General features: G+C 39.4%; 1 protein-coding gene across 3 annotated transcripts in view; it reads right to left on the reverse strand.

The window, feature by feature from the left end:
• The window catches only part of PARD3B (par-3 family cell polarity regulator beta), a 1,123,961-nt gene that overhangs the window by 433,759 nt on the left and 675,018 nt on the right, over positions 1–15,184 (reverse strand). For all 3 annotated transcript variants that reach the window (XM_043445039.1, XM_043445040.1, XM_043445041.1), the window contains one exon: positions 4,404–4,589. In XM_043445039.1, the coding sequence (XP_043300974.1) occupies positions 4,404–4,589 (186 nt within the window). The remainder of the gene's footprint in view (positions 1–4,403; positions 4,590–15,184) is intronic.

A 15,184-nucleotide genomic window follows, 5' to 3' on the forward strand; every position in this document is an offset into this window, starting at 1 on the left:
TATCTAGTATAAATTTGGCTCTGGAAGCAATTATACTACATTTCAGGGCCAAACGCCCAGGAAGAATGACAGAAACCAAAATTGAATTTTGAACATTTAAGGCATGTTACTGGTGGCTCCGATAGTAAAAAATCTGCCTGCAATGCAGGTGACCTGGCTTTCATCCCTGGGTTCGGGAAGATCCCTTGGAGAAGGAAATGGCTACCCACTTCAGTATTCTTGCCTTGAAAATTCCATGGATAGAGGAACTTGGTGGGCTATAGTCCATGGGGTCACAAAAGAGTCAGACACAAGTGAGTGCCTAACATTTTCACTTTCACACTTTCACTGTTTGAGCAGTTCAGTAGCAACACTCCAAGCTGTATTTGGCTGTTATGGTCAATGGTCACTCTGGTTATACACTGAAAAGTAAAGCTCAAAAGGATGCTTCCGAGGGGTCTACAAGTGACTCCACAGACTACATCTCTCTTAGAAACGACATAAATGAGAGATGGAATGATAGAAAGCAACAGTCAGGGAGGTAAGGGGGTAAAAAGAAAGAGGCTCTTGTATATGTATGGCTGAGCCCCTTTGCAGGTCACCTGAAACTGTCACAACACTGTTAACCGGCTATTGTGCTGCGTACTAAGTCACTTCAGTCGTGTTCGACTCTGCAACCCCATGGACTGTAGCCCACCAGGCTCCTCTGTCCTTGGGATTCTCCAGGCAAGAATACTGGAGTGGGTTGCCATGCCCTTCTCCAGGGGATCTTCCCCAATCAGGGATTGAACCTGCATCTCTTATGCTCCTGCATTAGCAGGTGGGTTGTTTACAACTAGCACCATCTAGGATAAAACAAAATAAAAAGTTAAGGAAAAAAAAAAGAAGGCCCTTAATTATAGTCAGTTATCCAGGGGTTTTACATCTGGTTAGAACTAGAAGGCCTGGCGTGCTGCGATTCATGGGGTCACAAAGAGTCAGACACGACTGAGCGACTGAACTGAACTGAGAACTAGCCTATCTTTGTTTACACCAATGGAATTCCCCAGGAGAATCCAGCATAGAGAAGCCACAGGAAGAATGTGGTCATACTTTTCAAAGTAGTTTCATTTTGAAAAATCTACCTTCCCTAAAGGGGAAAACACCTTGAGAACCAATTAGTGGTAGGAAGGGCCAGGAGAAAAAGAGTGTGCTCTGGTGGAAAGAGTATTTTGTTGATTTCACGTAAAAAACCTTGGGCCAGATGCTAAAGTGGATGTTCCCCATGCTTATCTCCTCTCTGCCCCAGGGACAGAGCAGTCTGATACACATGTATTTTCTGAACAGAGATGGGAACAAAGTCTCCAAACAATTTTTCTAAGACCTAATCCTGAATCACAGAACAGGTGGCAATTTTCTGAGGAGCAACAGTGGATTATTGGAACAGCAGAAGGAGAACAGAAAAACAGTTTCCTCTTTCCTGGTTAATCAGATTTCTTGTGAGCAAAGCTTTAGGCCTCCACCCTCTGCAGGGCAGAAAGTAAACAAGACAAATGGATACTAAACATTCACAATAAGGCTAAATTCATGATGGATGCCTCTTACTATTTAAGATCAGCTATAAATATGCTGTCCAGTAGTTTTTAATGGTGTGATTGTCTGACTCAGCAGACCAGTGTCAGGAAAGAAATTTACATAAATGGAAAGTGAAATCTTCCTGCAAGAAACAGGCCTGTTAGAAATTGCTTAGGTAAGGAGATGCTCACTTACGCAAACATGGATATACATATTAAACCTGCTCTCCAATATCTGCTTGAGCTGAAGTTATTGCCCATAAAAAAGCTAAGATGTTTGCTTTTAATTTCCAAAAATTCATTTCAGTTTCAATTTTACTTGGAATAAATTCTGTAAATAGAGCTGTCATGACGAATAAGAATAATGCCAAGCTGGTATCCACAAACATGACCAAGACTCATTCTTAAATATAGCACACGTTTAGATGGCCTGGCTCAGGATGATACACATGATATAAGACAACTCCAGGACAACAGACCCTGATCTCTGGAAGTATGATTAGATGAGATCAAAGAGGCTTCATCACAGGACAGCAAAGCACAGACTCTGAAGTCGGACTGCCCAGGTTCACATCTTGGTTTAAGTGATTTCTGGCCTTGTGAACAAAGGAGAGGCACTAACCACTGAAAACTGTAATTTCTCTTTGACAAGATGGGATGATAATAATGCAGTATGGATGTGAAGAATAAATTTAGAGAATCCACCTAAAATACTTGTTATATGGCCCAACAGATATAAAGCATAAAACAGAATGAATATTAGTTGATAATGTTACTGTAATTATTATGATCACTTTCCTTCTGCTCCATAAAGAAGGCTGACTACTGAAAAACTGATGCTTTCTAACTGTGGTGCTGGACAAGAATCCTTAAAGATTCCCTTGGACAGCAAGGAGATCAAATCAGTCAATATGAAAGGAAATCTACCCTGAATATTCACTGGAAGGATTGATGCTGAAGCTGAAGCTGTAATACTTTGGCCACCTGATGCGAAGAGCTGGCTAATTGGGCAAAGACCCTGATGTTGGGAAAGATTGAGGGCAGAAGGAGAAGGGGGCGACAGAGAATGAGATTGTTGGATGGCATCTCCAACTCAATGGACATGAGTTTGAGCAAATGCTGGGAGATGGTGAAGGACAGGGAAGCCTGGTGTGCTACAATCCATGTGGTCATAAAAAGTTGGACGCGACTGAGTAACAGCAACATCTACCCTTCTGTTCCCAGTTCTGCATTTCTGAGCCTGACGGAGAGAGTCATAGACTGGATGAATGGCCCCAATTCCTCACCGACTTCTCTAGACCCATGCCTTTGTCATAGGCTCACTGTGGGTGGACTGTATTTTTCTACCCCTTGGGCTGACCCTGGATTCAGTCATATGACTTGTTTTAGCCACCAATATGTGTGAGAAGTGACAGTAGGCCAGCTTGGAAACCAGATGTCAGGAGGCTTCGTGGGTCTTGGCCATCAGCTAGCCTGGTAGCCCAAGGTGTAGTTATAATATGTGGAGTACACTCAGATCTGTAGATCTACTGTGTGACAGAGACAGGTCAGCCTTAATCAGAGCCCTTTTAGTTACTGTGCAAAGCCATCAGGGAAATAAAGGCTTATAGAGGTATGTTATTGAAATGTTGTCATTACTTCATTGCATTATTATGCAACAGAAGCTAACTGATCCAGGAGTGCATTAAAGGTTGTCTATCCCCAGTGCATTTCTTCTTCTCCAAAGAAAAAGACACTAGCTCAGTGTCTAGGTCTGAAGCAAAAGTGAAATGATAAGTTTGAGGAGACAAATGCTTTAATAAAGTCAGGATCCTAGGACCAGGGGGGCTCCTATAAACTCTAATTATGCCTTCCTGGCTTTTGAGTGGGAGAGGGCACACGTGAGTAATACCAAGATGATTTTAAAATGGCTAACATTTATTCAAAGTTTATCATAGGCATGGTGCTAGGCATTTTATACCCATTGTCTCTTTTTGTACTCACAAGAGCACCAGGGGGCAGGCACTACTAATTTTATTCATTTTATACATGAGGAAACTGAGGCACATTAAAAACAATTGATTTGCCTGCATACACTGAGGGTGAGAGCAATGAAGGCAGGATTTAAGCTCAAGAAGTCTCACGGCATGGCATGAGATGATAAAGATGATGGTCAGGATTGATGACAATAAGCACAAACTTGTTTTCCCTCTCTCTGTAATCACTTAACTGCATTGATCCCATTGTGTATATTACTTTATTCAATCTTTATAATCTTATATGCTAGGTATTGTTATTAATGGTGCACTAGTTGGAGTGTATGGTGGTAGGGTTGCATTTGAACTCAGGCAAATCTAGTTAACCATTAAATTTTGGCAACAGCTATGTTCATGTTGCCCACCCCAGTATGAAAGGGCAGGATCATATTCTTCTCTTTTTATCTGGAAATTTATAAGCTTCTCTAAGTTCAAAGGCAAATATGCATTCCCAGAAACATGGATCTTCTAGTGTACAAAATGTGATAAATGACCTTTAATTTATGCTACTTTCTCTCAGACTCCATTGAGCTTTCATTCTTGCAAGCACAAGGAGTAGAGTTTCTTATTTGTTGCTTTGATATTGACTAGCTTTCAGTTTTGCTTTTCTAATTGTGTATTGTTAGGTTCAATTTTGTTAGGTTAAAATTCATAAGAATCCTAACAGTAATAAAAATAATATAAAGTATGAAAACAAACTGTTACCTGGATCTGTTCACATATACATTTCCTGAATCTGGCAAGAAAGCCTCAGTGGTCTTAAGCCTTCAGAAATTTTCTTTATCCAGTCCCCAAACAGAACAGTTAACGTTTCTAAGTATCTTTACACTGTTGGGCAAACAGCATTCCTACCTACCTTAAAAGCAGCACCTCCGTGGATGATGGACTTGATAAAAATCCCCAGGTCTGTTCCAGTTTCTCGAGATTTGTTCCCTTTCAAGCTCACCCCAAGACCAGCAGAACCGGAATCATTCAACGGGATCTCAAAGGTAAGTTGCTCAGTTGTTTCCAGGGAGAATGCACAACAGTCAGGTTCTCCTTTCTGTTGGAAGCGTACATGAAAAGGATGAAGGAGGAGAAAGCAGATGAATGTCAATATTCACATTCTCAGATGGTCAAACACAGATGCAACTGGCAAGACAAGATGCCTGGGTCTCTGCTTCACAGCCGTAATCCCGCCCCCGGTGGGCAGAGGGCAGTCTTCTCTCTCTGCAGGAGCCTCCATCACATGGATGGAGTGGACGGGATAACTCTCGGGAGTGATATTTGGTGATGGTCAACAGAGAGGATCTTTGGTCAAGGCAGTTTGAAACATTCCAAAAGCATTTGGAAATTCAGTAGGATATTCTCAATAATTAAAGAGGCTGGATATTACCTAGGGAATCTTAAGTATTAGAATAGACATTAGAGATAATATCTCAATACCTTCATTTTACAGATGAAGAAACAAGAGCTTAGTGTAGAAACCTGCTACAATTCGGGGGAATATCTGGCTTATATAATTTAAAACATATCCTTTGCCATGGAAGCAATCCCATCGATAAAGATTGTCAATGGAATACAGAGCACTGGAAAAAATGTTAATTTTAAAGTTAAAGATGTGATCCTTAATAGATATCACTGAATTGAATTTCACTTTGTCAAAACTCATGCCTTAAACTTGCTGCTTTGGATAAAATAACTTGTTGGCATCTGGTTTTGGAACCTAAACAAAAATGATAATGCACAGAAATATCCATATTCTCTTTGACAAATGACACCTAGCCACAAGCCTAGCCATTCTAAAAAAAAAAAAAAAAATACATAGTATGGTGGCAAAAGGCATAATCAGAGGTCAGGTCCCCAGAGAGAAACACAGAAACACACACTTAATCATACTTGGTCCATCGTGTTTTCAAATATATAAGAGTAGGGATAGAAAAGTGCTCTCCACATGTCAAAGTGTATAGGGCCCCCTTCTGCATGCCTCCCAAGCTTGCAGAAATGTGAAACTCTGCCCCAGCGTTTAAATGAAAAATTTGAAAATGAGATAGCCCTGGAAACCATCAACTCATTCTAGGTCGGTAGTTCCTTCCTCTCTATAATTATGTTTAGAGACTCTCATCTTAAGGTCACTTTGAGGGATGCTTATGTAGAATTATATATTTTAAAAATTACCATGAATGTCTGAATGTCAGTCACAAAATAACAACTATAAAATCAGAAGTAGCAAAGAACCCACAATTAAAACAGGATTAAGAGGTCTGATCATAGCCAGATCTACTGACACGACATCTCTAACTCCTCCCAATGAAGAGAAATTCCATGTCTAGCTTTAGAGAAATATTTTGTTCATTTAATTTCATTGTAAATGAAGTTAACTATAAAGATTTTGACAATGGGTAGTTTCCAAGAAATGAAACTTTATTGTTTAATTTAATAAACCTATTACAAGTTAGCTCTTTTAACTAACTCATTATATTATTATCTTAAAAAAAAACAAATTCCATTATTCAATACCAAGTAGCTGTCTTTTTTCCCATTGGAATGCCAGAGTTAAATAATACTAAATGTAAACTATTAGCCTTTATCTGTGCCTCCCAAAATGTCCAGTTTAGAATCCGTAACATTTTCAAAATCATTTATATATACAGGTCTCTCCGGAATTTGGTTCATTTCAATCTAATCAAGTTCTGCTGAATTAAAGTACAAATTAAAGAATGGCTTCTCACTAGAAGTTTGTGAACACTGTTTTATAGAAAAACTAGAGTTTCTCTGGTTTTCATCCAGCGAAAAAGTGACATGAGGACAAGTTTCGCTTGAGTAACACCTTCAAACCACTCTAATCAGCTTTCTTTCGGTGATTGTATTTCATTCCCAGTAAGACCGAGGGCCACTATTTGTACTAATGCCTTTCATTTATTACATAAGTGGCAAAAACAAAATAGAAATTAGGCGGTATTATGGTTGTCTCTTCATGTGAAACAATTTAGTCTTTTAAAGTCTCTGATGTCTGAGAGCTGGAACTATAACTACAAAAACAAACTAGTGTCTAAAAATGTTTGAGTGGTTCTGTGCCAAGTGCTTTACACAGAGCAATACACTTTCTGTCCAGAACAATCTTGTGAGGTTTCTTGCGAGGCCCATTTTACAGATGAGGAAACTGAGGTATGCAACATATAAGTATCATGCTTATAATTCAAAAGACCTATCCATGTTGGAACTTTGTGGAGTCCAGGCAGTATGGTGCCTGTCATAGACTCTTAAGTGCCGTACTATTTCTCAACTTCTGCAGGCCACTGTAACTAGACCTAGCCGCATGAAATCCCAAGATATGTTTCCACAATGGCAGTAAGATGTCATTCAATTTCACACTCTCCACTCAACTACACTTACGTTTCGTATCTTTCTTATGTTGTATGAAGTGCAAGTCCTAATTAGTGGTCTCTAATAATAGCAAACTTCTCAATGCTGAGGGAAGCCATTATAGTAGTTAACACAGCCATTTCCTCTGTTAGAAATAAATGCTCCTTTATCTAATGTACCAAAAAAAAAAAAAAATCAATATGCTGAATGCCTCTGATAGCATTGGTTCGACTAGTATCTCTTAAAATTAAACCAAATCTTGCCGTACAACACTTTGTGGTGGTGGAGGTTTCATCACTAGGTCGCGTCCAGCTCTTGCAACCTCATGGACTGTAGCCTGCCAGGCTACTCTGTCCATGGGGTTCTCCAGGCAAGGATACTGGAGTGGGTAGCCATTCCCTTCTCCAGGGGATCTTCCTGACCCAGGGATTGAAACCAGGTCTCCTGCACTGCAGGAAGTTTCTTTGCTGACTGAGCTACCAGGGATGACCACAACACTTTGTAGCAGGATGGAAAGAGGAGTAAAGTCCTTTTAAGGGCCCGGGATGAAGCCCAAGGGCAGCAGCACATCCTTACTGGGACCCTCCCTGTCCTCCTGTCTTTAGGACCGGAGCTCTTCCCTCACTGTGCCGGGTGTGTTATTCGCTACTGTGACCCACTCTTTGTGACCCCACCAGGCTCCTCTGTCCATGGGATTTCCCAGGCAAGAATACTGGAGTGGGTTGCCATTCCCTCCTGTAGGGGATCGTCCTAACCCAGGGATCGAACCCAGGTCTACTGCATTGCAGGCAGATTCCTTATCATCCGAACCACCAGGGAAGCCCATGGCAGGTATATCCCTTGCTTTTTCTATCTACAAATATCCAGAAAGGGAAAAATCTAGAGGTTGACACAGGAAGAGAAATCGTGTGGACTTCATTAATTTCTGCCTTTCCATTATTTCTTTTTCTCTGTTACTAGATGCTATGTTTCTAGATACCAAGTCCTTGAGGTCCCTAGAGTCAGGCCCAGGGTGGATGCTCAGATGCCCTACTGCCTGGGTCCAGGTCTAATGCCTCTGAACCTCAACTCAGGCTTTCTTAACCTCAGCACCAATGAGGACTGGGGCCTGATAATTCCATACGGGGGCTGCGCACTGCACAGGGGGATATTACCAGAACCCCTGGCTACTAGCTGCTAAATGCCAGGAGTATCTCCTTTCCCAGTCGTGACAACCAAAACTGCCTTTAGACACTGCCAAGTGGCCCCAGGGGTCAAATCACCTTTAGGTGAACATCACTGCCCTGAATCAACAATTGCTAAGTGCAGTCAAGTTCTAGGTAACCAGGGTCTACAGAGTCATTTGGGATGACAGCACTGCCTGATGACATGTTCCTAAGTACCAGGAAGGGGTGGCAGCAACAGGCCCTGCAATTGATTGGGTCTCATGATTAAAGATTCATGACGGACCCTGGAGATGACCAGAAGGAACTCCTAGGGAAGTCTGTGATGTCTTAGCTATGTCTCTGGTTATATGGCACTAATTTTCCAGAGGTAGGAATGAGAACTTCGTGGGATGAACACAGTATAAAAAGTGATAGATACTGAATTACTGGTGTGTGTGCATATATATACACACCCATATGTATATATACATATATACACACACACACACACACACACACACACACACACACACACACGGGATTCTCCAGGCAAGAATACTGGAGAGGGTAGCCATTCCCTTCTCCAGAGGACTTCCCGACCCAGGGATTGAACCTGGGTCTCCTGCATTGCAGGTGGGCTCTTTACCTTCCGAACCTCCAGGGAAGCCCCTTCCCTGATCACTCAGTTTAAAATTATTTTAAGGCAATTCCATCCTGCCTCTGTCTATTATCCTGATTTACTTTTTATCCATAGCAGTATCACATACCATATATTTGCTTGCTTATGTTTTATTTGTTGATAGTGTCTTTTGAATGCAGGAATACTGCTCTGTTTTCGTCCCATCAGTGAATCACTGATGCTTAAAACAGTGCCGGGCTCAAAAATAAGCCCTGGATAAGTACTGGTTGAATGACTGAATTAATAAAAATAAGTACATGACTGTGTATATGTATATATGTGTATCTCTGAATGTGTATTTCTGGGATTATATATACATATTTATATATAAGAAAATGAATAAACTGCTGGCACCCCATTTGGTTCCTATTTTTCTGGATTTTATTACTGTTTATAAAATTAGTTTTGACATTAAAAATAATTGTAAAAAATATAAAGTATCACAGTTATAAGAAACCTTAAAGTAACCTAGTCCAATTTCCCTTTTCATGCCATACTTCCTACTAGGAGAGATGATAACCCACCTCAGCTTCAGCATCATAGTCTCAATAAAGGCAGCATGATGTGTTATAGCTACCAATCTGTTAAGAAGAATGGACTGTGCATGATTTAAAATTGCATCATTCACCTCAAATCATAAATGAACATTGCAAATAGGGATATTCAAACGCATTTCATCATGTTTAAGAAGCACTGTGATTAAGTACCCAGAGTTACATTATGTGTCGTCTCCTTATCTGTCCATATATACATATATGTGTGCACATATACATATCTAAATAAAAATTTCATGAGACAATACTTACCAAGATGGCAACACATTCTAATGTTTTCTATTCTATTGATTATTATTTTTTTAAATTTGTCACAACTCATTGCATTAATTTCATAATCCAATAAAGCATCATAGTTTTCAATTGGGAAAATACCACAGTGATATACCTAGGCATTATTTTTATTAATTAAAAAGAAATGAAATGCAGAACCAAATGGTGAGTAAAATGTTAATTGCTTTTCTTTCCTAATTGTCATAAACCATTCTAACAGTTATTTACTAGATAATGGTAGCTTTATCCTATCTCCAGCCTTCACTAACCCTTTATTCTCACTTAACACAAACTTTCTTCAAGTTCTTACAGATGTTGTTCTGTTATCATTCTAATTATATATCTCTTCCCTCTCCTTCTCATTCAACTGTTTCATTTTCTATTTCTCTGTCCTGGAATGTGAAGTCAAGTGGGCCTTAGAAAGTATCACTACAAACAAAGCTAGTGGATGTGATGGAATTCCAGTTGAGCTATTTCAAATCCTGAAAGATGATGCTGTGAAAGTGCTGCACTCAATATGCCAGCAAATGGGGAAAACTCAGCACTGGCCACAGGACTGGAAAAGGTCAGTTTTCATTCCAGTCCCTAAGAAAGGCAATCCCAAAGAATGCTCAAACTACCGCACAATTGCACTCATCTAGTAAAGTAATGCTCAAAATTCTCCAAGCCAGGTTTTAGCAATATGTGAACCGAGAACTTCCAGATGTTCAAGCTGGTTTTAGAAAAGGCAGAGGAACCAGAGATCAAATTGCCAACATCCGCTGGATCATCAAAAAAGCAAGAGAGTTCCAGAAAAACATCTATTCCTGCTTTATTGACTACACCAAAGCCTTCAACTGTGTCGATCACAATAAATTGTGGAAAATTCTGAAAGAGATGGGCATACCAGACCACCTGACCTGCCTCTTGAGAAACCTGTATGCAGGTCAGGAAGCAACAGTTAGAACTGGACATGGAACAACAGACGGTTTCCAAATAGGAAAAGGAGTACGTCAAGGCTGCATTTTGTCACCCTTCTTATTTAACTTACATGCAGAGTACATCATGAGAAACGCTGGGCTGGAAGAAGCATAAGCTGGAATCAAGACTGCCGGGAGAAATATCAATAACCTCAGATATGCAGATGACACCACCCTTATGGCAGAAAGTGAAGAAGAACTAAAAAGCCTTTTGATGAAAGTGAAAGAGGAGAGTGAAAAAGTTGGCTTAAAGCTTAACATTCAGAAAACTAAGATCATGGCATCTGGTCCCATCACCTCATGGGAAATAGATGGGGAGACAGTGGAAACAGTGTTAGACTTTATTTTTTTGGGCTCCAAAATCAGTTCAGATGGTGACTGCAGCCATGAAATTAAAAGATGCTTACTCCTTGGAAGGAAAGTTATGACCAACCTAGATAGCATATTAAAAAGCAGAGACATTACTTTGCCAACAAAGGTCCGTCTGGTCAAGGCTATGGTTTTTCCAGTGATCATGTATGGATGTGAGAGTTGGACTGTGAAGAAAGCTGAGTGCCAAAGAATTGATGTTTTTGAACTGTGGTGTTGGAGAAGACTCTTGAGAGTCCCTTGGACTGCAAGGAGATCCAACCAGTCCATCCTAGAGGAGATCAGTCCTGGGTGTTCATTGGAAGGACTGATGCTGAAGCTGAAGCTCCAATACTTTGGCCACCTGATGCAAAGAGTTGACTCATTGGAAAAGACCCTGATGCTGGGAGGGATTGGGGGCAGGAGGAGAAGGGGACGACAGAGGATAAGATGGCTGGATGGCATCACCAACTCAATGGGCATGAGTTTGAGTAAACTCCGGGAGTTTGTAATGGACAGTGAGGCCTCGTGTGCTGCGATTCATGGGGTTGCAAAGAGTCGGACATGACTGAGTGACTGAACTGAACTGATTCTCTCATTTTGTTCCCTGAAATACTATTTCTGTTTTTAAGCATAATGGATAACCTCTCACAGTTGGAATTCAGATATGAGACTATCCCATTTTGGCCTGAGTGACAAAAGCCAATCAACACATTTTTATCAAGCATCTACTATGTACCAATGCTGTAATGTGAAATAGCCAGTCTACACAGAACATAATTGTTAAAAGGTTACTAAACAACATAAGAGTGCCTTTCTATTTCATTCACAGTATTATCTGACAGAAAGGGATAGAGTCTAACAATAGCAAAGAGGAAACAGGAATTCACACAGTCTGATCTTGACAGATATACAACCATTTTTATGAAACAAATATCAAAAGTAATTACTTGAGAGGAGGAAAGAGAGGCAAGAAGATGGATGACTAGGTAGGCATCCTTATTATTAGCTTAAGAGTGTTCCAAATGGGGCCATCTCTGGAATCACAAATGTTCTTGTATTGCAAAGCAGTTCTGATTCACACACACAAGTGGTAATAACCCAGCCTTTTAAACCCTGGGGGAATCTATCAGTCCACAGAACCAATGTTCAATTTCCCAGAAGCCCAGGTCAGACCTGAAAGCATCCATGCTGAACCTTTTATGGCCCTCATTTCATTAAATGCTGCACTCTTGGCTCAGCATGAGCAAGTTCTGGATGTCTTTGCCTTGCCTCCCAAATGTGTAATTAGTCTGTATCGAGAGTAGCTTGCTTTATGCAAGAGTTATGTTTTACATGCAATCATTTGTCAGTTACCCAAAACCCAAAACTCAAACAAAGGAGCTTTAAGGCAAAAAAAAAAAAAAAAAGAAAAAGAAAAAAAAGTCACTTTTTTCCCATGTATTATATATATGAAAAGCCAGACCTGGCAATTTTGCCAGGATATTTTATAATTAGCTTAACCACTGATAAATTTACCTAAATTCTAAGGAATTTAAGGTGATAAAACTTTTGTTATAGCTAAGTAAATTTTCACAGCAATGAAAGGATAAGACACCTGCAAGACACTTAATTTTCTGAAAAATTTCAATCTTCTGAAAAAAGCATGGGTAGCTATCATAAGCATGAAAGATTTCTGGCCAATTGGATTATATAGAATTCAAAATGTGAATATTGCCCTAGAGTGGAGATCAGAGACTGAGTCCAACAGCTAGGAGGCACTTTATTTTGGACTGTACTTTCCAGCTAGTCAAGAAAAGATGACAACCAGAGATGAGCTGGCACGTGCATAGGTAAGTGTGATCATTGTGATGAGTAATAAAGGACTTTCCCACCACTGCTGCTAACTCAGAAGAACTTGGTGATTTACAAGTAGACGGATTACCTTTTAAAGTCTTTTGCCCTTTGAACAACATAGACACATCACTAAAAAGCATCAGAGATAATAGAACAGTTAATTGTTTAAAATTCTGAATTACACTACAGTGGTTGAAATTAACCCCAAACTCAATATTATATATTAATCATATAGAAGAGGAAAATGTAACTTAATGTTGCAGTAAGTAGGGTAAAGCTTCACAGAACTACACATAAGCAACACTGCTCTTTACTTTTAGTGAAATAAAATTTTTTAATGATACTCACATAGTTAGCTCAGTAATCAATATCTAAAATATAAGTCCTTATGTGATCTTTTAAAGTACATATTCATTCATTTTAAAGTAATTTTAAACCAAAGACCTACAAGAAGCAAATACTATAAAATATTTGTAATTGAGACACTTTTTCATGTTTTTTGAAGTCCATTCCTCAGAAAGGAGGTAGAAGGGGAAAACTGAAATCAAGAGCTGATCTCTGACTGAACTTATCCAAAAATAATATTCTTTAAGTAAAAGATTCATCTCATACCAGAAAACAAATGCCAAAAAATGCCTGTTCTTTATTGCTTGTTCAATATAAAAGTACCTTAATGTAATACTAAGTCAGAGATTAAAACTAACAAAAGTAAAGTAAGTTGGAGTTAACATTCCTATAGCAACCTTGTTTTCCTCGTATTCACAATACATATCTTTGAAAGATAAGCAAATGCAACAGTTCAAGGACATTGGGAATCATTTTTTTCCCCTATTCAGACATAGATTAAAGAAGTAAAAATAATATTTTGTGTTATGAAATTTAATATAAGTAATATTTTATAATTCAGATAGCATAGTTCTATAAAACTAGAACCTGCTTTGTTAATATCAAGAAACAATAGATCTTTTATCTTTTATAATAATATTTTATTTATTTTTAAAAACTTTATTTAAAAAAAAAACAAACTTTATTTTATATTGTAGGACTGATGTTGAAGCTTAAACTCCAATACTTTGGACACCTGATGTGAAGAGCTGACTCATTTGAAAAGACCCTGATGCTGGGAAAGATTGAGGGCAGGAGGAGAAGGGGACGACGGAGGATAAGATGGTTGGATGGCATCACCGACTCAATGGACATGGGTTTGGGTGGACTCCAGGAGTTGGTGATGGACAGGGAGGCCTGGTGTGCTGCAGTTCATGGGGTCACAAAGAGTTGGACACGACTTAATGACTGAACTGAACTGAACTGAGAGCTGATTAACAACGTGACGGTTTCATGTGGACGGCAAAGGGACTCAGCCATATGTATACACGTATCTATTGTTTCTGATACATGTATGAGAAACAATCGATCTTTTTGTTTTGTATTTACTCTTTCCTGTTAAAAGTCTAAAGACTTTAAAGTACTTTACAGTCAATAATTCAGTAGCTAACATACAATACATGATTTTATAAGATTTAAGAACAAATGATATGATTGTAATAATCCAGTGATCTAAAAGGAAGCAGAATGGGCCTGATTCAAAGAGGAGTAGACCCATGTGAGAAACTGGGCTCCTAGGTGACATACTTCAATTGTATTTTGCTATCATAGATACATTGCACACCAGGTTACCTGCACTTAATGCCTTTAAAAGACAACACAACTATCAAGGACAAAAGCTAAACATCAATAAAAACACACAGTACTTCAGGAAGTGAACGCCTGGTTATGGTACTTGTTCTACCCACAGCTCAGCCCAGCCCACCACTCAGGAAGAGGGTGGCACTGACTGAATTGGAAGTGCCCCCTGAGCCCATAACACTATCAGTCTACAGGCTACTGGAGCCTCCGAGGATGTCTGGCCCAAGGCCATGTCCAATTAGGGCTTGCTTCAGTAACCAACAAACTGATCTCTTCTAAGACTTGGATCATTCTAAGGTCTAATACACAAGGGCACAATCAGTGCATATGAAGAAAAAAAAGTTTCCATGATGAAAAATTCAAGGAAGTGGTTTATCCTAGGTCTTCTCAGTGCTCTTAAAAGTTGATGCATATTCCCTAATTTACTTGACCATGGAACACATCTTTGCAAGAAGTGTGTTATAGGAAAGTATACTTCCCTAGCATACACTTAAAGAAACACTGTGTTAGAGAACAGAGGGAAGATTAGGCTGGAAAGGAACGGAGCAGAAAAGAGAGAAGGTTCCAGAGAGAAATCTTATAGGTCAGAAACAAGGTCCTAGAGATGCCACACAAGGTCATAGTTCAGACTTCCAGTTCTATTATTGCTGCATCACATCAGAGTGTGATGTACATGTCATATGTCATAATTACCATCAACAACAACAAAGACTCATGGAAGGACAGTATAGTCTCATGACAGGCTTCAAACGATACAGACAACAAGTACATTCTTAAGTGCTTAAAATGAGAGAGTCCTTATTCCAAAAAGG

The sequence above is a fragment of the Cervus canadensis genome, chromosome 24 (assembly GCF_019320065.1).
Source record: "Cervus canadensis isolate Bull #8, Minnesota chromosome 24, ASM1932006v1, whole genome shotgun sequence".
NCBI lineage: Eukaryota > Metazoa > Chordata > Mammalia > Artiodactyla > Cervidae > Cervus > Cervus canadensis.